Source organism: Poromitra crassiceps, assembly GCF_964638095.1.
Source record: "Poromitra crassiceps genome assembly, chromosome: 1".
In the NCBI taxonomy this organism is placed as follows: domain Eukaryota; kingdom Metazoa; phylum Chordata; class Actinopteri; order Beryciformes; family Melamphaidae; genus Poromitra; species Poromitra crassiceps.
The window spans coordinates 106,925,303-106,947,401 of NC_139623.1; the positions used below are offsets into that span (position 1 = coordinate 106,925,303).

The 22,099-nt window shown below is 44.8% G+C and overlaps 1 protein-coding gene across 2 annotated transcripts in view; it reads left to right on the top strand.

The window, feature by feature from the left end:
• Positions 1–22,099, top strand: part of ntrk1 (neurotrophic tyrosine kinase, receptor, type 1) — a gene marked incomplete at both ends in the record, with an annotated part of 98,785 nt that overhangs the window by 12,755 nt on the left and 63,931 nt on the right. For both annotated transcript variants that reach the window (XM_083649020.1, XM_083649021.1), the window contains one exon: positions 17,368–17,436. In XM_083649020.1, coding sequence (XP_083505146.1) covers positions 17,368–17,436 — 69 coding nt within the window. The remainder of the gene's footprint in view (positions 1–17,367; positions 17,437–22,099) is intronic.

Below are 22,099 nucleotides of genomic sequence, written 5' to 3' on the forward strand. Positions count from 1 at the left end.
CGTCCATGGCTCACTACGTCAGGCTCAGGCCTCAGACCGGCCCCTCGGCCCCCCTGTTCCTCATCGCACCTTGTCACCACATGACAAGATCCTGGTTCACCCTGCACCTCAAGCAGACGCTCCAGCAATGCAACCTCCCGACAAAGAACTACTCCAGCCACTCCTGGATCGGAGCGGCCACCTCGGCCGCCGAGCAAGGAGTGTCCTCCGCCTCCCTCCAGCAAATGGGCCGCTGGTCGTCATCGGCATTCTCCAGCTACATCCGCCCGGAGCAGGCGGCCATACTGGCGGCCCAAAGAACCCTCCTCCCTTAAATCGGTGAGCATGGCAACAAACAATGTCCCGGACTTCCGTGCCGATGAAAAAATGTCTCGTTGGTGGTGGCTCCAGGGCCGTTCCTGGCCATTTGGGTGCCCTAAGCGTAATTGTTCTGTGGTGCCCCCCCCCCCCCCGTAAAACTTTCAATAACTGTCAAACGAAAGACTGCAAAATCATTAATTATGAACGATACTAGTGTATCTCACATTTCATTACATGTGGGAAACAAACAATTGTTAGAATTACTGTACATGTCAGCAAACAAGTGATTGTTAAACTGTACATGCAAGCAGGGGCGGACTGGGATCATAATTCAGGCCGGGCATTAGATACCAAGCAGGCCAGGCCGATACAGGCCGACGTGCGTGCCGGCGTCCGAAGGGCGGCGGCGAAAAATTTGGGCTGTTTGAAGCCCAATTTGGGCCGTTTGAAGCCAGATTTGGGCTGTTTGAAGCCAGATTTGGACCGTCTGAAGCCCGATTTGGGCCAGTTGAAGCCAGATTTGGGCCAGTTGAAGCCAGATTTGGGCCGGTTGAAGCCAGATTTGGGCCGTTTGAAGCCCAATTTGGGCCGAGTCCAATTTTACAATGAGATGCACCCTGAATAAAGTAATAAAACCACTAGTAAACCAGTAGGCGGCGCCTGGCCTGCTGTTCAGTGAGTGGCCTGACTGAGGGCACCAAAAAAAAAAAAAAAAAAAAAAAAAAAAAAATTTTTTTTTTTTTTTTGGTGCCCTCAGTCACGTGATGCCCTACGCAGTCTGCGTACTCTGCGTAATGGGTTGGAGCGGGCCTGGGTGGCTCCCCGAAAGCATGGCGCCAGCAAGGCGCAGTAAACTCCCCGGCTCATTTTTGGGGGGGGATAGAGAAAGAGAGAGCAGAAAGTCAGGGTAGTCGCGCCAAGGCAGCCAAGTAGGCCAAGCCGGGAAGCGCCAAGCTAAATTTTAATGTACCAAGATCGAAGGCCCGACCGAGTTGGGAGCGCCAGCCGCAAATAGCCGTAAGTCGCTAAAAAGGTCGAAGGCCGGAAAAGTACAATCGCGAAGCGCCAAGGCGGCCAGGTAGGCCAAGCTGGGAAGCGCTATCGCGAGGTGCCCGACCGAGTTGGGAGCGCCAGCCGCAAATAGCTGTAAGTCGCTAAAAAGGTCGAAGGCAGGAAAAGCAAGATCGAAGGCCCGACCAAGTTGGGAGCGCCAGCCGCAAATAGCTGTAAGTCGCTAAAAAGGTCGAAGGCCGGAAAGTACGATCGCGAAGCGCCAAGGCGGCCAGGTAGGCCAAGCTGGGAAGCGCTATCGCGAGGTGCCCGACCGAGTTGGGAGCGCCAGCCGCAAATAGCTGTAAGTCGCTAAAAAGGTCGAAGGCCGGAAAAGTGCAATCAACTACTGGCGCCTGCAGATCTCAATTAACCTCCGGTAATCAGATCTTCCTTTTGGGGGATCTCCTAGCCTATGCAGGTGCCCTCCTCTGCCTCAAGAGCAGCGCCACTGGCCAATGGAGTCAAGCGCCAAAGCATTTGCCATGCATGCCGGTTGCTAAATAAAGTTTGTCTAATCCTACCAACTGGCCTCTCCTGATTGAAGTGAGGTCTCCAGACCATATTTCAAGCAGAAGGCCACTCACGCATAATCCGATCATCCCCTGACGACAGTCAAGTTCTAGCATAACGTGGTCAGTCAAAAGTCCTAGTATGACGTCTGCTATGACGTCAAACATGACGTCAGTTAATCCTCATATATATAGCAAGGGTTCTACGTCACCTCTCTCTCTCTGGCCGATCATAGCAGCAGCAGCTCACGGCAGTCCATCTCCCTTGAAGCCGGCCTCCGAAGCGTTGTTTTGCCCCACCCACCTCCCCAGTCCGCCACCAACGAGTCTTGACTCCTGATCCCCCACGGGGGGGGGATCTCCTAGCCTATGCAGGTGCCCTCCTCTGCCTCAAGAGCAGCGCCACGCCTATGCAGGTGCCCTCCTCTGCCTCAAGAGCGGGGGATCTCCTAGCCTATGCAGGTGCCCTCCTCTGCCTCAAGAGCAGCGCCACTGGCCAATGGAGTCAAGGGGATCTCCTAGCCTATGCAGGTGCCCTCCTCTGCCTCAAGAGCAGCGCCACTGGCCAATGGAGTCAAGCGCCAAAGCATTTGCCATGCATGCCGATTGCTAAATAAAGTTTGTCTAATCCTACCAACTGGCCTCTCCTGATTGAAATATGTTTACATGTGTATGTTATAGGCTATGATGAACAAAACGTCTAATTACAGTAAGCGCGCGCTTAGAATGGGGACATAATATATTAGGCACAACATTGGGATATGCTTTAGCCTAAACTGAGTGAAGAAAAGATTTAAAAAAAAATCCTATATGCTACAATGCAATAAGCCCTATTGTATTAGCATACAAAAGATTGGTAGATGCCTATCTATAATGACCGCTGCGTTTTGGATATGTCCGATGCGCGTGGACAACCATCTCTCATATGACATTTGTGCAAATGAATTGGAGGGAATGAAAGAAGCGACACTGATTGGTTGTGTGGATGTTTAACGCCCTCACCAAGCCCACCACGCCGCGTTTCTCAGAATCACTTTATTCCTCGAGTAGTTGTATTAGTCATCCGTGGATTTGGTACTACTAGGAATCTCGCACGCGTAGTGCGCGAGATTCCTAGGCTCGGCCGCTTCGCGGCCTCACCCGTCCTGCAGCTCGCCAAGCTGGCCCTGCAGCTCACATTCGCAGCTCGGCCGCTGCGCGGCCTTGCCCGCAACTCAGCTGCTGTGTGGCCAATGAGACCAGCATCACTGATGATGTCAGATTTATGACATCACTGATGATGTCATCAGTGGGATTTATGACATCACTGATGATGTCATCAGTGGGATTTATGACATCACTGATTATGTCAGTGGATCAGGGAATTATGACATCACTGATGATGTCACAGTGGGATTTAGGACATCACGGATGATGATGTCACAGTAGGATTTATGACATCACTGATGATGTCACAGTGGGATTTATGACATCATGGATGATGTCACAGTGGGATTTATGACATCACGGATGATGTCACAGTGGGACAATCACAGTGGGACAGACACACAGAGCCCAAGCTCCCATTTATGGTGGGGATTGTGGCTGTGTCATCAGGGGGTTTGAGTCATGCCTTTTATAATGTTACATTTGTTACAAGAAACCAACATTACTTTCAATAGAATTTCTTGACATTTGTATTAACCTGTTGCAAGTACACATAGGGCAGGGCCCATAGACTGTGTACAAATATGGACGTAGTCACTGTGATGTCACCCATCCATTGGTTTGTGGACGTCTTTTTTGTTTCTTCTTCTTGTTTTTACCCAGACAGAGCCACAGCACCGCCTGCTATTGGTCTGTGATTGTGAGCTACGCGATCACTGGACAGGCGACCTGTCAATCACACCCCCAAGCATAGCCTGTTTTATCCTCTTTTTTGCTCTAAATTAGGCATGGGCCGATATCAGATTTTGACGGTATGATAACCTTCGGCAAAAATACCACGGTTTACGGTAGAGGTCTTCACGGGTCTACTCGGATCCGAGGACCCGACCCGAGACCCATACGGGGCCGGGGGTCGGGTCCCCATTGTCCACATTTTATTATGGTCACTTGGGTCCGGGTCGGGTCCTATTCTATCACCACGGGTCCCGGGTCTGTTTATCATTATGTGTAATACCCGAGTGGATCCGAGAAGATCCGTGATGAGTGCTGACCACGAGAGAAAGGCATGAAAACACACAGTGCACACAGCACGTGAGGCTTGTTGTCACAAACTGCAAGTAATCGGGTGGCTGTAGCTCAGAGATAGAGCGGGTCGTCCACTAATCGCTTTGGATAAAAGAGGTCGGTGGTTCGATTCCCGCCTCCTCCAGTCTGTGTGTCGAAGTGTCCTTGGGCAAGATACTGAACACCAAATTGCTCCTGATGGTGCCAGCACAGCACCCTACGTGGTAGCCTGCTGCCATCGGTGTATGAATGGGAGAATGTACCTACTGATTGTAAAAGCTTTGGATAAAAGCGCTATATAAATGCAGGCCATTTACCATTTACCAAGTAATCCAGTTAGAACTGTGGTGGATTTGATCGAGCACTGTGTGCTCTGTTATGTTGGACTGTTGGAGTAATGCTCGAGGTTTGATTACTCATGCCTGCTTTAGTCAAGTCAAAGTTACCTTGCCTCCGTGACATTATTAGTGGCCGGGCCAGCGAAGCATTTCTTTAGGGTTTAACTAGCCTACACAACAGTATAGAGAATCTAGACCTACAACATTATAATACTTCTTACAGGTTAATGCATTGATAATTTAGCACTCTGAAAGAGGTGCAAATGAGTAGGCTACTTCTAAGTAGGCTACATTTTACAGCTAATTCTTATGTAGCCTATTGTGCCGGCTTATTGTATTTGCCATTATTATTATTATTGGCCGGGATTCGCATTCCCATGCATGAAAATAAACCAAACTTTGCACAAAGGTCCAGTCCCATGCCAAACTTTGTTGACGCGAATTTGGTGCCAATAGTCCTGATGGTGGCGCTACAGCGACCGTCTAAAGTTTCACACTTTGAAAATTCATAACAAATCAGGCATACGTGCTACGCGGCTTTGCAACTTTCACCGAAATGTGTGCCCAAATGAGGAGACACTTTTGTACACTACAACCTATAGCCAATTATGAAGTCCAAAGACCGTAAAAGTGCAAAAACTGTAAAACTAATTAAACCCTACTCCTCCCACATTTTTTCTTCAAACGACACCAAACTTCAGCATCTGCATCATTAGACTGTCCTACACAAAAAAATCGGACAGATTTTTGTTTATTTCTAAATTGACACCACAGTGCATCAAAATGTTTTACTGTAAACGGTACTGTAAACACCTACTGCAAATTCTCGCTAAATAAAGCTCCAAACTTGTTTTGCTGTCACAGTAGTAGAAGTGTCTAAAATCTCAGAATTGTATCTCAAAAACAGATTTTTTTTTTACAATATTTTGAATTCTGCCCTCATGTATAGCCTAGAGCAGGGGTGGGCAACATTTTTTTCCCAGATGGCCATACTGACTTACACAAAGTAAGCCAAGGGCCACACATTGGAGATCATACCTGCCAACATTTTCGTGGGAGTTCCCCTATTTTTAACCCTCTCTCTCGCTGTGATTGGTAATTTCTCGTTAATCTCCCGATATAATAGTGATAAAAATCCAATGGCTGTAGCAGATGAGACTTACTAACATAATTCTGCCTTTTATTGAGTTTGTCAGGGTTGTTGTTGTTTTTAGGACGTTGGGGGCCGGATTGAGATGGTCCAGGGGCCGGGCCCAGCCCTGGAGCCGCATTTTGCCCATGTGTGGCCTAGAGCTTTGATGCGTTCGCTATCCTGGGGAACGGTGGGACATGCCTTCGCCATCCTGGGGAAACACACACACTTATGATGATGTCATCAGGATGTCATCAGTGATATCACTTGAGCAATTGTGCATTGTGACATCACTGATGATGTCATCAGTGCCCAGACTTTTCCTCACACACACACAGTCCCAGTGATGATGTCATCAGTGATGTCATAAATTGTGACATCATCAGTGATGTCAGAGGCATTGCGACATCACACACACACACACACACACACACACACACACAAGAGAGACACACACGCACACGCACACACACACACACACACACACACACACACACACAAAGTCCCAGTGATGATGTCATCAGTGATGTCATAAAATCAGTTGTGACATAATCAGTGATGTCATAAGATTCCCACTGATGATGTCATCAGTGATGTCATAAGAGCAAAATCCCAGGGGCAGACACTGAAAGAATTGGGAGTCGGGCTTCAGACCCCATCTTCAGCCATGGACAGCTGTATGTTACCAGCTCCAGGACAGGTGATCCAGCATCCCTGAAGTATGCCATCAAGGAGCAGCCAGGGTGAGGCCGCACAGCGGCCGAGCTGCATATGTGAGCTGCAGGGCCAGCTCGGCGAGCTGCAGGGTGGGAGCTACGCGCGCTGGATTCCTAGTTTATAAAAAAACACTAAGATATTTTGCAAATACTATTTGTTTCAATTCTGCAAAAACATACCACTTCTGAGATGTGATGACAAAAGCTTTTACTGTATCTATGCAATATTGACACACTCTTTTTCTACAAATGAGCCACAGCGGTCAGCCTGGTATTTGAATTCCAACCTTCATTTAGGCTAATGTTTCAACTTTTGGAAAACTACAATATCGGTCCGTTTATTGTCTTTGCTTTTCTGAATAGTTGTCATCGACAACAACAAACGATAATACCCTCTCTTATTGACTGGAGCCTTGCAAACCTGTCTATTCATCAGCAGCTGACACGTATCCCCCCCATCTTGTGACATGTCCAATGTTGTTTATCTGAAAGACAGACAGGCTGGTTGTGAGGAAGAGATGAATAGGGGGTTGGCAAGAGCTGAGGGGCTCTGGCGGGTGGAGAAATTGGAGAAGATATCCACCAGTCACCTTTTACTCGCTCACTTTAGCGGATTATCGACAACTGATGCATAATAAATACACTCCACTAAGGGTCCATTATCGCTTAATCAATATGTCACTGAGGAGGGAAGGGGTGTGCTGGGCGGGGGGCTTTTGGAGAGTGACAGATGTGTTTCGGAGATTAGGGGGATTGGACGGTACCCAAAGTAAACTGTGAACATGGAGGGTGACCCAAATGGGGAAGCAGGGACCACCTTCTGTCTTCCTTTTTCTTCAACCACAGTCCTCATGAATGTCCTCCTCAGAGGTGGAAAGTAACATTTACTCAAGTATGTACTTAAAGGAGAACTTACCTCCAAAACACTTTTTTTCAGCTTTTAACCAATATATATGACTTTGGGGGTGATGTGTGAAGAATTCTGGTCAGAATTTCCACATTTGACACCAAACTGTTGCCATTTTACCATTTGTATAATTTTTCAGCAGCATAACTGGCATAAGCGCCCTCTAAGGGTCGAACACTGCTTCTTTTTTTTTTCTCAAATGAATGGGAGATTTGGTACAACCTGACGTCAGGTTGTCCCCAAAGACTATGGGATTTCAAGATAATTACTCCCCTACCCCCCCTGTACCCTTTCGGCTCCTCAGAACTCCAAGCCTATTCTTATTGAAGTTTGCTCTTAAAATACTGAACCAAACGTCGTCAAAGTTGGCACATGTCTTAATTATAGTTAGTTTCCCGCTGAATGTGTCACTACTTTATTAATATCTTACCTGGATAAGCTCGAATGATGATGTTTATATTATCAGTCCGAGTTGGAAGCACTGTCTCCAGCCCAGCCAGGCGGGAGCGGGCGGGAGAGAGTCGTACTGTAACCTCATGCACTAGCACCAAGCTCCGGGCGCGCGCGCAGCAGCAGCAGCAGCAGCAGCAGCAGCTCTGTGCTCTCAGAGCACAGAGAGCACAGTCTGACATTTCCGCGGCTATCAGTCCGACTTCAGAAGCACTTCTCTCGGCCAGTCTGCTCTCTCATGCACCCGCGGGGGCGCGCGGCAGCAGCACACAGCAGCAGTGAGAGGCGGGGGCTTTCAACAGTCTGACATTTCAGCAAACAAATCTCGTCGCAGTTTAGCGGACATGTAAAATATAACGCTATACTACGACGTGACAATGTGACAAAGCTTCTCTAAACATATCGGCTAATATAATATCATCACTGTGTACAAGCAACGCCAACTTTTCTGGAAATCAAGTCAGCAGAGCAGAGCGACTGGCTCTGTCTGTGTGTGTGTGCTGCTCGGGGGGATTCGCATGGGAACAGAAGAGCTCTGCGCTGCCTCCTGCGCCCTGAGAGGAAAAATCAGAGGTGTTGTAACTTTCAACAAGAATCACGAAAAGCCCCAAAACGCAAATTAAAAACGGATTTCATTGCGCGGTTTATCTCTAGTTAGACGAGGGAATTACGTGGAGAAATCTCGCATTGTGTTACCCCAGAGCGAGAGGTTTGTCCTATTGTGGGTGTGCTGCTGTTAACGAGCCCATGTCACTTTGCTCTCGTAACGTAATTTGACACCCTGCCATAGAGATACATGCAGAAAAATAATTAAATTTCTAGTTCGCCACTGAATTACCAAATTGATATAACTTTCAACCATTTTCAGATTTTCTGTTTCCATACAGACCAACAGCGTTGGCTAGTTGTTGATATTTATAAAGATATTGCCCCTCTCAAATAAATTATTTTTGAGGCAGTAGGCAAACTGTAATGGCGTCGATTTCCGAAAAAGAATCTGGACTTGAACACAGCCAAAGAGTCCAGTATAGACAAGAGCATATGTCATTTCTTGGTTTTTTCCATAGGTATTTTCAAATCACTGTTCTAATACATATCTAGGGGGTAAGTCCTCCTTTAAGTACAATTTTGGGGTACTGGAACTTGAGTATTACCATTTTGTGAGACTGTAGTTTTACTCCATGACATTTCAACGGGAAATGTTGTACTTGTGCTCATAAAATATCATGCATTTCTTTAGGGTTTAACTAGCCTACACAACAGTATATGGAGACTCTAGACCTACAACATTATGATACCTCTTACAGGTTAATGCATCGATAATTTAGCACTCTGAAAGAGGTGCAAATGAGTAGGCTACATTTTACAGCTAATTCTTATGTAGCCTACTTTTTTTTCCCATTATGCTATTGTTACTTTTACTACAGGATTTGAGTAGGCTACATGTTCCACTAGTAGCCTACTTTCCCATGTTAGATGTATGCAATGCTTGAGAGAATGAACAGCTATTCCCGGCTCTGCTCTCCCTCCCCCTGTGGCCCGGGGAGGAATCGAGCTGGTAATGGATAAGGGGAGCAAGGAAAACAAATAGTTGAACCCTGCCGGCCCCGGTTGGCCCTGCCAGAGTGAAGATGTATTGGCTTCCTTGTGCCCACTCCCCAGTGTGGTCCGCTGTCATCTTCTGAGACGGGATTATTTTACATCCCTGGCTGTAAAACATGTGAGAGCCACTGTGATGATATTTTAGCGGACCTGGGAGGAATGACCAAATAAGGAGGATAATGCGGTATGAACTTATTATTGCAACAATCTGACATGCAGGGTTTTATATGTCAGATTATATGAATATAATCACCATGTTAGTTTTGCATTTGATTTTTTTTATTACAGTAAAATAAATATAAAAAATGAAACAAAATATATTGTCCGGGATCAGACTAGATATTTTTTGTCTTTCATTAGGCTGTGTCACTAGGCAATCATTCTGCCATAAATCCGTAACATGTCCTTGCCGGGGGACTGGCAACGCTACAAGTCTGACCCCGAAAAATATGCCAACTCCGACGCGGAACAGGGAAAAACAAAATCATACTCGATAACGTCATGGAGTGAAAACATGCCTGACAGCAGCACACAGGCAGGCAAGACAGACAGCACAGTGCATCTCCGTGAAGTGAGAAACAATCTCCCACAATTTGACTTCCGGTTTAACGATTTTAACCCTAACCCTAACCCCCTAACCCAGACCCTAAACCTAACCCTAACCCTGACCCTAAACCTAACCCTAACCCTAAAACAACCTGATACAACCGCACCCTAAAACTGTTGCTGGCTAAAATTGTTGCTGGCTTTATCCTGCTGCACAGTGCCACAGCAGAAACAGAAATATCCTATAGGTGTGTAGCCTACAATATAGTAGATTTGTATAGTCTATTATTTCTTCTTGCTTTCCCTGCATGCTGCTGCGTGCGGCTCTCCCTCTCCTCTCTCAGGTGGGCAGACAGAGTGAGTTGCTATGGTTACGGGGCGGGGATGCACTTCAAGCTGAAGGCAAAGGGAACTCATTGTAATAGTTGTTAAACTAGGTGAGAAAAGAGCAAAAAGACTGGCATGCTAGTCTTTTCATCAGCGTGTCATGAGGCGTCCCAGACACCCCGACGCTGGTCTTTGATTATGTCACACTACAAACACAGCCGTTTGTTCTTCTCCATGGTCATATTCGGACCCAACGCTGGAAAGGTGTCACCCGCGGCCAATTCGTTTTAATATCGGGCTGGCATAAGCCACTTATTCCCAAAGTGGGGTATGGGGTACAGCCAAAAAAAAACTGTAGTACCCTCTCTCTCAAAAATAAACCCACACTTAAAAACAAACACTTGTCACCGTAATTAACTCATTGAGTGCCAGCCACTTTTGGAAAACGGATGCTCTCAGTGCCAGCCCTTTCAGAGCGTTTTCAGTGATAACTCAAGACCCACAGAATATTGTGTGATATTACTATGTAAACACCGAACACGCCCAAAGAACGATGAGCCTCTCTTGTATCATCAGCAAAAAAACGTTTATTGATATAATTTTCCGTTCTTTAGTTATCAGCCGGAGAAGATAGGTTGATTTCACCAAAAACAGACGTTTCAAACTAGAAGCTGAGATAATGAGCCTTTTGTGAAATGAAGCATTTCAAGCACATCACTGACTCTGAAGCTAATATTTTCTGATGTAGTGACACCTCAAAAATTATTTCCTTCAATAAAAGAGCGAAAACAAAGGAATTTTGATGGCAAAATAATATTTTTTAGCTGCAACCAGCAGCGCTGGCCCCTGCGTGCGCAGACCTTCTTGCTGGTCTTGATTTACTGCTGGTGGGCATCAGATATTCTAGCTTGTTTGCCAATCTGTCCATCGAGCCTGCTGTCTGGGTCGGTGTTGTATGGTGCCCTGCGTGCCCCACCCCCCTCAACTGCAAACTCCTCCGTGGGAGTGTCTCTGGTGGCTCTCTGCTGCACGTTTGCTCTGCACGTTTCAAAGTGCGCTACACCCAGCTCTATTTTCACATCGTTCTGCCGTTTTTGTGCGCCGGCTCCCAGCGCTTCCAGCTGAGAATGATTTGGCTTTTCAGAAAGACGCTGGTGTCGTGCTCCTTTTCTGGCAACTAATCATGTGGAGGGGCTATCGCAGCGGAGACGGAGGGGCTCAATTGTGGGGGCAGATTGGCTGCTGTTCACAGGCACAGCTAACGTTACAGCATTTCCGTTTCCCCACACGGCTTCTTCTACTCTTTTTTCTCATCTTTCTCTAATCCGGAGAGCACTGTCGCCACCTAATGGGTCCGTAAAATAGCTTCTACACCTTCAAAATCCCCCATACTTTTACAGGAGATGCATCAGGCTTTGATCCACGTCCCACCGTCAAAAAACGCAATTGACGTCTTTAGACGTCATTGGCACTCTACGTTACTATTTGAATTGACGTCTTTAGACGTCATTGGCACTCTACGTTACTATTTGAATTGACGTCTTTAGACGTCATTGGCACTCAATGAGTTAACAGTCAGCAGTTGCATGATCGTTTCCGCGCACCTGCATTCTGCAAAGACCCACCCGTAGACTGCCTCTGACTGCCTCTGACCCTGATCCATCTCACTCCTCATGCCTAAACCTAACCAGAGTGATTTAAAGATGCCAGTGGAAGTCCAAAATGCTTGCTAGTCACGTGACTCTTGTAGCTACTGTGTAGTGTGTGAGGGGGAATAGTTCCAAGAAATATGTTTGAATTCATCAAATAAAGCTGATACATTTGATTGTTTAAACGTCTCACCCTTTCAAAGTAGCCTACACCACAAACATCCATTCTGCTGCAACTCCACAGCACTGCTTATTCCAGAATCTTAAGCCCAATTTATACTTGGGCTCGACACTTTTGAAACCGTCGCTGACAGAAATGAGGTTTTTGTCGACACTTTCGAGTGTCGCCGAGTAGTCTCTCCTACCAAGTGAAATTTGTAGTGTCGCTGACTACATATATTCAATATTATTTTCTTCATATTCAATATTTATGTTTTCTGTTAAACATTGTTCCAGACTATTACCCACACTGGGGGAAATGACAATGTCTTATGACATTACTGATGGTGTCACAACTTCGCATCACTGATGACATCACAACTGCTCTTATGACATCACTGATGTCACAATGCCTATGACATGATCAGGATGTCACAATGCACAAGTCACTGATGACATCACTTCCAGTTGAGTGACATCACTTCCGGGACAGAATTGAAACAAACAAACAAACAAACAGAGATTGCCCTAAGCCCCTTATATATATAGGGATCTCGCGCGCCACGCGCTCTCGATTCCTAGGCTCGCCCGCCCTGCAGCTCGCCCAGCTGACCTTGCAGCTCGTACCCTGGCTGCTCCTTGATGGCATACTTCAGGGATGCTGGATCACATGTCCTGGAGCTGGCAACATTCAGCTGTCCATGGCTGAAGATGGGGGTCTGAAGGCAGACTCTCACTTCTTTTTTGTGACATCACTGATCACTGATGATGTCACAGTGGGATTTATGACATCACTGATGATGTCACACATCACTGGGATTTATTACATCACTGATGATGCCACAGTGGGATTTATGACATCACTGGGATTTATGACATCACTGATAATGTCACAGTGGGATTTATGACATCACGGATGATGTCACAGTGGATATATGACATCACAGTGGGACAATCACAGTGGGACAGAGAAACAGACAGAGCCCCAGCTCCCATTTATATACTGTTGATACTAGGGATCTCGCGCGCTCGATTCCTAGGCTCGTCCGCTACGCCTCGCCCGTCCTGCAGCTCGCATTCGCAGCTCGGCCGCCAGGGGGCCCCAGCCCCCACTTTGAAAACCAATGGCCTAGCTTGCCACTCCTTGAAAATTAAAAAATACCTTCTCCCAAACTCTATACCATTCAACCCAACATTGTGGAGTTATGTGCATCACTTCTTTCAAATAGGGCTTTTTACGGGACTGAATAAAGAGACAATTTGGTAATAACACATCATATCGGCCTACTTTATATTTGTTAAACGTCTTATTTGGAGCAGGCTTACTTACAAACATGGCAAAATGTAATGTCATACAATACAGTATACATTCAGGCAGTGTCTCGTCATAGAAAATCCTCACGTTTTCTCCCACGGGCCACGGCCCTACTGACACGTTACCGGAAGTAACGTTTTGTGGGCGTTCCCACACAGACTGACTATCTATGAGAGTTGGCCGTCTGTGGCGGTAGAGGAGGTTGAATGTTTGAGGGGTTACAGGACTTTAAAAGGTTTGAGTATGACTGGTCTAAGCTTTTAACTGTCTTCTTATGTGATTTTTTTGTCTTCTAGTACTTTATATTAAAATAGATTTTTTTTTTTTTAGATCCCCTTAACTCATTGAGTGCCAATGACGATAATCGTCGTCAATTCGAATAGTAACGTAGAGTGCCAATGACGACGATTGTCGTCAATTGCGTTTTTTGACGGTGGGACGTGGATCAAAGCCAGATGCATCTCCTGTGAAAGTATGGTGGATGTTGAATGTGTAAAAGCTATTTTATGGACCCATTAGGTGGCGACAGTGCTCTCCAGATTAGATAAAGGTGAGGAAAAAAACAGAGAAGCAGCCGTGGGGACACGGAAACCGCATCGGTATGCATCGATATGCATGAAGCATAACGTTAGCTGTGCCTGCAGCAGCCAATCTGCTGCCACAATTGAGCCCCTCCGTCTCCGCTGCATAGCTCCTCCACATGATTAGTTGTGGAGTTGTTATTATTCTCAGTTGGAAGCGCTGGGAGCCGGTGACAACGCGGAACGCTGTGAAAAAGCTGGGTTTTCAGTGCAGAGCAAACGCAGCACAGAGCCACCAGAGACACACCCACGGAGGAGGGGTTTGCAGTCGAGGGGGGTGGGGCACGCAGGGCAGCATACAACACCGACCCAGACAGACCCAGACAGCAGGCTCGATGGACAGATTGGTTGGCAAACACAAGCTAGAATATCTGATGCCCACCAGCAGTAAATCAAGACCAGCAAGAAAGTGTAGGGTCTGCGCAGCAGGGGCCAGCGCTGCTGGTTGCAGCTAAAAAATATTATTTTGCCAAACAAAATTCCTTTGTTTTCACTCTTTTATTGACGGAAATTATTTTTGAGGTGTCACTACATCAGAAAATATTAGCTTCAGAGTCAGTGATGTGCTTGAAATGTTTCATTTCACAAAAGGCTGATTATCTCAGCTTCTAGTCTGAAACGTCTGTTTTTGCTGAAATCAACCTATCTTGTCCGGCTGATAACTAAAGAACGGAAAATGATATCAATAAACTTTTTTTTGCTGATGATACAATAGACTCTCATCGTTCTTTGGGCGTGTTCGGTGTTTACATAGTAATATCACACAATATTCTGTGGGCCTCGAGAAATCACTGAAAACGCTCTGAAACTCTGGCACTGGGAGCGTCCGTTCTCCAAAAGTGGCTGGCACTCAATGAGTTAATTAGACCCGGGAACTGTCAAGTATTTTGCCCTGTGTAGCTGAGCAGTGGCCTTCCTCCCAGAAGTGTTTGTGACTCTGGACTGATCACCTAATGTACTGAATACTGAGCTGAGAGGTGTGCTGCTGGTGGTGTTTGTGAATATAGCCCTGGATGTGAAATACTTGCCAAGGTAATTGATCAGAGTCCATTTGGATGCATTAAGGTTTTCCGCTGAGAGTAATTCAAAGCAGGTACGCACTGTTCAGGAGTGAGCGATCAAATCACAGCATGACTCAACTGCAGCTGTTGACTAGATTCCAGAAATGTTTTGTACTTCACTTCTTCCCTAATGTACACTGAGCACAGTTCCAAATGTTTCAGAATAAGACAATGTATCTCTTTGTCAAAGTAACAATTAAGATGAGAGGTTTGCAAAACAGCTCACCCACACATAACTCAAGTACATTTAATATCAGAAAATTACTTTTGATACTTAAGTACAGAAAATATCAAGTACTTTAAGACTTTTACTCAAGTAATATTCTAATGAGTGACTTTGACTTTTACCAAAGTCTTTTTCTGGGAAGATATCTTTACTTTTACTTAAGTATGGTTTTCGAGTACTTTATACACCACTGCTCAGTTCCAAGCTTGTGACCATTTTTGTTTACATGTGGTGGTGGTAAATCAAAACGTCTAACAGATTTGGGAATAAAGAGGTGAGATGACAGTTAAAATGAGAATAATGTGAGAGTCAGTGTGTCCAGCACTATGACAGTACTTTTTTTTTAAATCAATTTCTTTCTGGGGGTTTTGCCCCCATTTTCTCCCCCAGTTGTGCTTGGCTAATTCCCCCAGCCTGGGGCAATTGGCCAAGCGTTGCTCCGCCACCTCTGTCAATCTGGGGACTAGCACATGCTTCCTCCGATACATGTGCAGTCGCCAGCTGCTTCTTCTCACCTGTCAGCGAGGAGTTTGACCAGCAGGACATAGTGCGTCGTTGCTGTGGTGTTTCTGCACTGCTCTTCCCACAGATCACCAAGGGTGTGTTCAATCTGTTAAACGTTGTGCACTGTGTGCTACGTTTTCTGGGTTGAACATCACATTTCCTAGAAACAGTACGCAACAGGCTTTGAGGTATGTTGTCTCTTGTTTCGTGGGCATAGAGACACTGCATGAAATAGGCCACGCATTAAAGGGGGACTTACCCGACCAGATTTCTGGCAAAACAGTATTCTACTTGATTTGAAAATTCTGCAGGCAAGATGACCGTCTATAGTCCCTTGTACCCTGGCAGAATTCCTAGCCCATAAACTAACTAATAACTTGGCCAATAAGTATGTAACATACAAAATAAAATAAACAGTAATGTCTTCATTTGATGCAGAATGCAGAGGACATCTAACTGGTTCGTTAAACTCGCATTCCAGGAATATTGTATTTACCGCAATGCTCCTAAAGTCAACGTAACTGGCTCCCAACCCCTCTTTCTTTTTTTTGTATGACAGGCAGTATTTTCAGTGTATCAGAGATAGAGAACGTTATAAATATAGCCACATTATAAACAACCAACTAACGCTGGTGGTCCGTATGGAAACAGTGTTACTCGAAATGGTTAAAAGTTATATCAATTTGGTCATTCAGTGGCGTTTTACTGCCATGTAACATAACTAATTAGCCGCTAACATTAGCCACAGTAGCCGATTACCCACGATGCCTTGCACTGTTAAAGGGCTCGTGCTAAAAACGGGTCCATTGGAGTGAATGGACAGTAATGATCACATGAAGAAAATATTTTTCACATGAGTGGGAAAGGCGGCAGTTGGCCGTGACGTAGGATGCAACCACATTTTGGGCATTTTGGAGGGCAAAAAAAAGCAGGTTTGAACCCATAGAGGGCACTTTTCCTGCTGAAAATGATACATTGGTTAAAAGCTGAAAAAAAGTGTTTTGGGGTTAAGTCCTGCTTTAAGTTTTTCATTCTCCTCTCTGACAGAGGCAGTGTGCTGAAATAATTATTTGACAGATTTGTCTACTTGAAAACAGGAAACATCTTGTGAGACTGTCCATATCTATGGGTGTGGTTTTCCAACTGTAACGCGCTCCCATTCCGCGCTCCTCAGTGTCTTTATGTCAGAGGTGTTACCCAATCAGCAGCAACATGTATTTAAATAAACCCCACCGTTTAAAGAGGCAGTGCGCATAGTGGATCCAACAGATGGTTGCAATGCTTGCGTCACACAACAGGGTGTTCAAAGCACTGCACTGTCTGTTGGAATCAACTGTTTGCTACATGTTGGCGGGGCTGAACTCAACCCTGTAGATCAAACGGTGTGGGTGGGACTGATGTTTTTTTTCTTTGGATTCTCTGTTGATGAAGTTTGAGTTTCTCTAGGTGGCATGTTTTGGTCTCTGTTCAACGATGGTGGCTATCGCTGCTCATGCTAACTACCCAGTTCTTCTTCTGTTTATTACAAACAAACACGAAATGTCAAACACATCACTTACTGTCTACCAGAGGATTTTTCCCAGGAAAGAGCTACACCTTGTGTTTATAACAGCAAATGTAAAAGGCTTCATGAACTGGATACATTGAATCACTTTTGTGTTATAAATCGGTGATAGAGTAAGCAAAAAACGTATTTACCGGTATATGAAAATGTCATGGACTGTAGCTCCTCTCAAATGTTGATGATAATGTCACGTCTGTTCTCTCTCTCTGTCTCATAGGAACCTTGCATCAAACTTCCTGGAGCACATCAGCTGGAAGGTGTTTCATTTTCTACCTCTGCTCAACCTGTGAGTCACATTGAAATCAGAATGAGAATACTTTCATTGTCTGAAATTTGACTTGGTGACATGGTCCTGTGACATGACAACAGGTATAAGATGTTATATGCAGGTTAAGATGTTCTGTGCAGGTTAAGATGTTACTGTGCAGGTTAAGATGTTACTGTGCAGGTTAAGATGTTACTGTGCAGGTTAAGATGTTACTGTGCAGGTTAAGATGTCACTGTGCAGGTTAAGATGTTACTGTGCAAGTTAAGATGTTACTTTGAAGGTTAAGATGTTACTGTGCAGCTTAAGATGTTACTGTGCAGGTTAAGATGTGCAAGTTAAGATGTTACTCTGAAGGTTAAGATGTTACTGTGCAGGTTAAGATGTGCAAGTTAAGATGTTACTCTGAAGGTTAAGATGTTACTGTGCTGGTTAAGATGTTACTCTGAAGGTTAAGATGTTACTGTGCTGGTTAAGATGTTACTGTGCAGGTTAAGATGTGCAAGTTAAGATGTTACTCTGAAGGTTAAGATGTTACTGTGCAGGTTAAGATGTTACTCTGAAGGTTAAGATGTTACTGTGCAGGTTAAGATGTTACTGTGCAGGTTAAGATGTTACTGTGCAGGTTAAGATGTGCAAGTTAAGATGTTACTCTGAAGGTTAAGATGTTACTGTGCTGGTTAAGATGTTACTCTGAAGGTTAAGATGTTACTGTGCAGGTTAAGATGTTACTGTGCAGGTTAAGATGTTACTGTGCAGGTTAAGATGTTAATGTGCAGGTTAAGATGTTCTGTGTATGTTAAGATGTTACTGTGAAGGTTAAGATGTTACTGTGCAAGTTAAGATGTTACTGTGCAGGTTAAGATGTTCTGTGCAGGTTAAGATGTTACTGTGCAGGTTAAGATGCATATAAGGCTGGAATCATGCAGATTTCATGTCAAAGATGAAAATGCAAATGTCAAAGTGTTAGAGAAACATTTCTCAAAGGCAAACATAATTTCATTGGTTGAGTTAAACTTCAGTGGGCGGAGCCAAATAACCAACTTTTTGTCCTGCGCTGCGACAGCGCAGGCCCATAGACTATAGTTGTCCAGTCCATCTGCGTGCTGATGCCGATCTGCGAGCCGATCTGCCTGCTGCACGCCAAGGGATCTAAATTATTATGCACAAGCTTGCCGCAACATGGTTTTTAAGGTTCCCAGTCATGCTTACAACTCCTTGGTTGTGATATATATATATATATATATATATATATATATATATATATATATATATATATATATATATATATATATATATATTAAGCAATATAGCATGAGAGCCAGTGTGTTGTGGCAAATATATCCCGCTGATCAGCTGTGCGGCCTCGTGGGATAACTGCTGAGCAGCGGGATATATGCCACAACACACGCTGCTCGAGTGCTATATTGCTTTTATAAAACGGTTTCCAAGTATGATAATATAATAATAATAATAATACTATAAGTCCGACTGGCATGGCATTCTGGTAGAGTCAGTTGAAACACTACTGTAAGGCGGGACCGCAAGAACGTGCGGGTGATTTGATTGGATCGCTCTGGAGACTGAAGTTGACATTGGCCAATCCTGGCGCTTGCTGAGAAGCTGAGAGCTTTCTGGAAAGCCCGACATGCAGCTCGAGCGCAGCGCTGCATTCTCAGCGCTTGCTGAGAAGCTGAGAGCTTTCTGCAAAGCCCGACACCAACTAATGTTACGGGGTTAAATGCGGGGTTAAATGCGGGGTTAACAGCCTTTTTTTTGCAAAGAAGACATTAGCCCGCGTCTATTCTTGTACAAAACATAATTTTCTGCGAAGTATTAGTAAAGTTATAAGCGAAGATCGATTCACAAGGATCTGACAGCTGTCTCCGCCATTTGTTTTTTCTACATTGTCATTTGAGGTAACCAAAGCCTTTTAGTAAGAGAGTTGCCATGGCAACTCATAACCCATGGCCATGGGTTATGAGAGTGGGTTACGGGATTTATACAATGGCTGTGAACCAATCAGATTGCTTGATTTGAGAGAGCCGTTTTATAAATATATATATACCCCTTCTAAAAATGTGCTTTACACTTAGGGTGTTAATTCAGTCAAACTTTATTTTTTATTTTGGCCAACATTGAAATATTCCACCATTGCACGGTGTGGTAAATAAATATCATTATTATTTACCACTTATTTAGCTTCATTTGGTTGCTTCCTTGTCAACTTATGAACGCCACAATGCATCTTGGGACATTATGCAAATGTATGTGTGTCAGCGCTTGGGTTGGAGAGCGGGAGAGGAGTGTTTGTGTGTGTGTGTGTTTGTGTGTGCGTGTGTGTGTGCGTGCGTGTGTGTGCGTGTGCGTGTGCGTGTGTGTGTGTGTGTGTGTGTGTGTGTTTGTGCGTGTGTGTGTGTTTGTGTGTGTGTGTGTGTGTGTGTGTGTGTGTGTGTGTTTGTGCGTGTGTGTGTGTGTGTGTTTGTGTGTGGGTGTGTGTGTGTGTGTGTGTGTGTGTGTGTGTGTGTGTGTGTGTTTGTGTGTGTGTTTGTGCGTGTGTGTGTGTGTGTGTGTGTGTGTGTGTGTGTGTGTGTTTGTGCGTGTGCGTGTGCGTGTGTGTGTGTGCGTGTGTGCGTGCATGTGTGTGTGTGTGTGTGTGTGTGCGTGTGTGTTTGTGCGTGTGTGTGTGTGTGTGTGTGTGTGTGTGTGTGTGTGTGTGTGTGTGTGTGTGTGTGTGTGTGTGTGTGTGTGTCTGCATGTATGTGCTCTGCTCAAGCCCCACCAGCGGGAGACATTAGAAGAAGAGCTCATCATACTTTTGCCACTGACAGCCCTCCCCATTAACAATGCCAACAGGTTCAACAATGCTTTTCCGCGCTGGCCATATGCTAGGTTTCCAACTAGCCTTATTTAGAGTGTAAATAAGCTAACTGGCAAATTTGAACGACAAAGAATGAAGTGAACTCTGGTCAAAATGTACATGTCGACTTATTTTTATCATTCATTCATGATTTTGAAAGGTCAGCTAGCTAACTAGCTTACCTAGATACTGTAGCTGTAATTTGAACTTGGAAGGTCAGCTAGGCTAACTAACTAGATAACCTCTAACTTATCACTAGATTGTTTTTTTAGTAGCAAGAGCGCTAGGCTTCATAATATGATTAGCTATACTCTTATATTTTGCAGTGCGCTTCAATCAAACGTTACCCTGCATTCACATGCAATTGGATATAATAGTCCATGGGCCAAGGCAAAAATCGGTACCACCTGAGGTGACCGCACGATTTTGTTATTTATGTCTTCCTACATGTCTCTAGTTTATATTTTGGTATGATAACCCTGCCAATTTGGTAGCTTAAGGATAGTTATCACTCTGTAAACAAACCTACCCCCATATAAATGACAAAACCCTGATTTCTGTGTATTAGTCCAGATGATATGTGAAAATGATGTTCCCTTTTTCGTAAAAGCATGAAACTTGGTACGCTTATAGTTTGGGGCCCTGTACAGTTTCAGAAATTGAGCCATCGCAAAAATGCCTTGTGGTGGCCATTTTAATTCTGCCATAAGCAAATTATGTAGTTTGCATCATATCTCCTGAACCACACATGCTAACACTGAAAAGGAGATGTCTATCCCAACGTTTTCATGGTCAAGGATTACAAGGATACCATATAGAACATCATAAACTATTAAAGTGACTAATCAATGGTGAATTTGATGACGTTGTGAGAAGGAAATTACAGTATCTGATAACCGATGCTATAACTTCAAAGCCATGACCATTCTCTGGCTAAGATGTTTTGATGAGTGATTTGACTTATATAGACCTTTTGTTAAAATAGGGCCCAGGTCCCTCCTAAAGATCCTGGGATTTTCCTTGCCAGATGGCCAAATCCAAGATGGCCACTGGTGCCATGTTAAAAAAATTACTTTTGACCCAGAACACATAGAATAATGTATGAACACACTTTTCGGTGTAAGTCAACCACGAGGAATCCGATTCTGCCATCAGTTTGACATTATGGCATAGTTTTGACCCAGAATTCCAAGATGGCTGCCATCCAGTATTGTGGAAATGTAACTTTTGAATGGGAAGGTATACTGTGCTTTTGGGGTTTAACACAAGGAAGGAGATTAACAATGGTGGATGTTTTGGGAGTCATTTCAGAAGTATGTTCACTGAAAAGATGTTAATGTCAACACCCATTTTACCTTGGTACTGCTGTACCAACTACCCCCAGGATTTCTTGCATTAAAATATTTAATGAATGTATGACAAGATAACTAAAATAAGCTCTTTTTATTAGCTGTAGCTATATCAATCAATCAATCAAACCTTTATTGGCAGACGCTTGGTCCATAGATGACACATACACAATTACAAAAAGCACATAAGGGCACAATAAAAGAACAATAAAGAAAAAAAACATCGCATGGATGCATAACTGGGACGTATCCTCAGTGATGTACCCTGGGGTCATAGGATGTTTCGGGTCTCGCAACATCATACACCCTCGCCCAGGTGACCCAGCCGGGGCTGGCCAAGCCCCAACTTACGTCCCAGTAGCTACCCACGGTCAGCCCTATAGGGAGGGTCGAAGGTGGTCACGCGGTCAGGACCACTCAATCCGCTGCTCCGGAACTACTCTGCCGGGACCGGGGGAGGGGGAGGGCTCTGGTA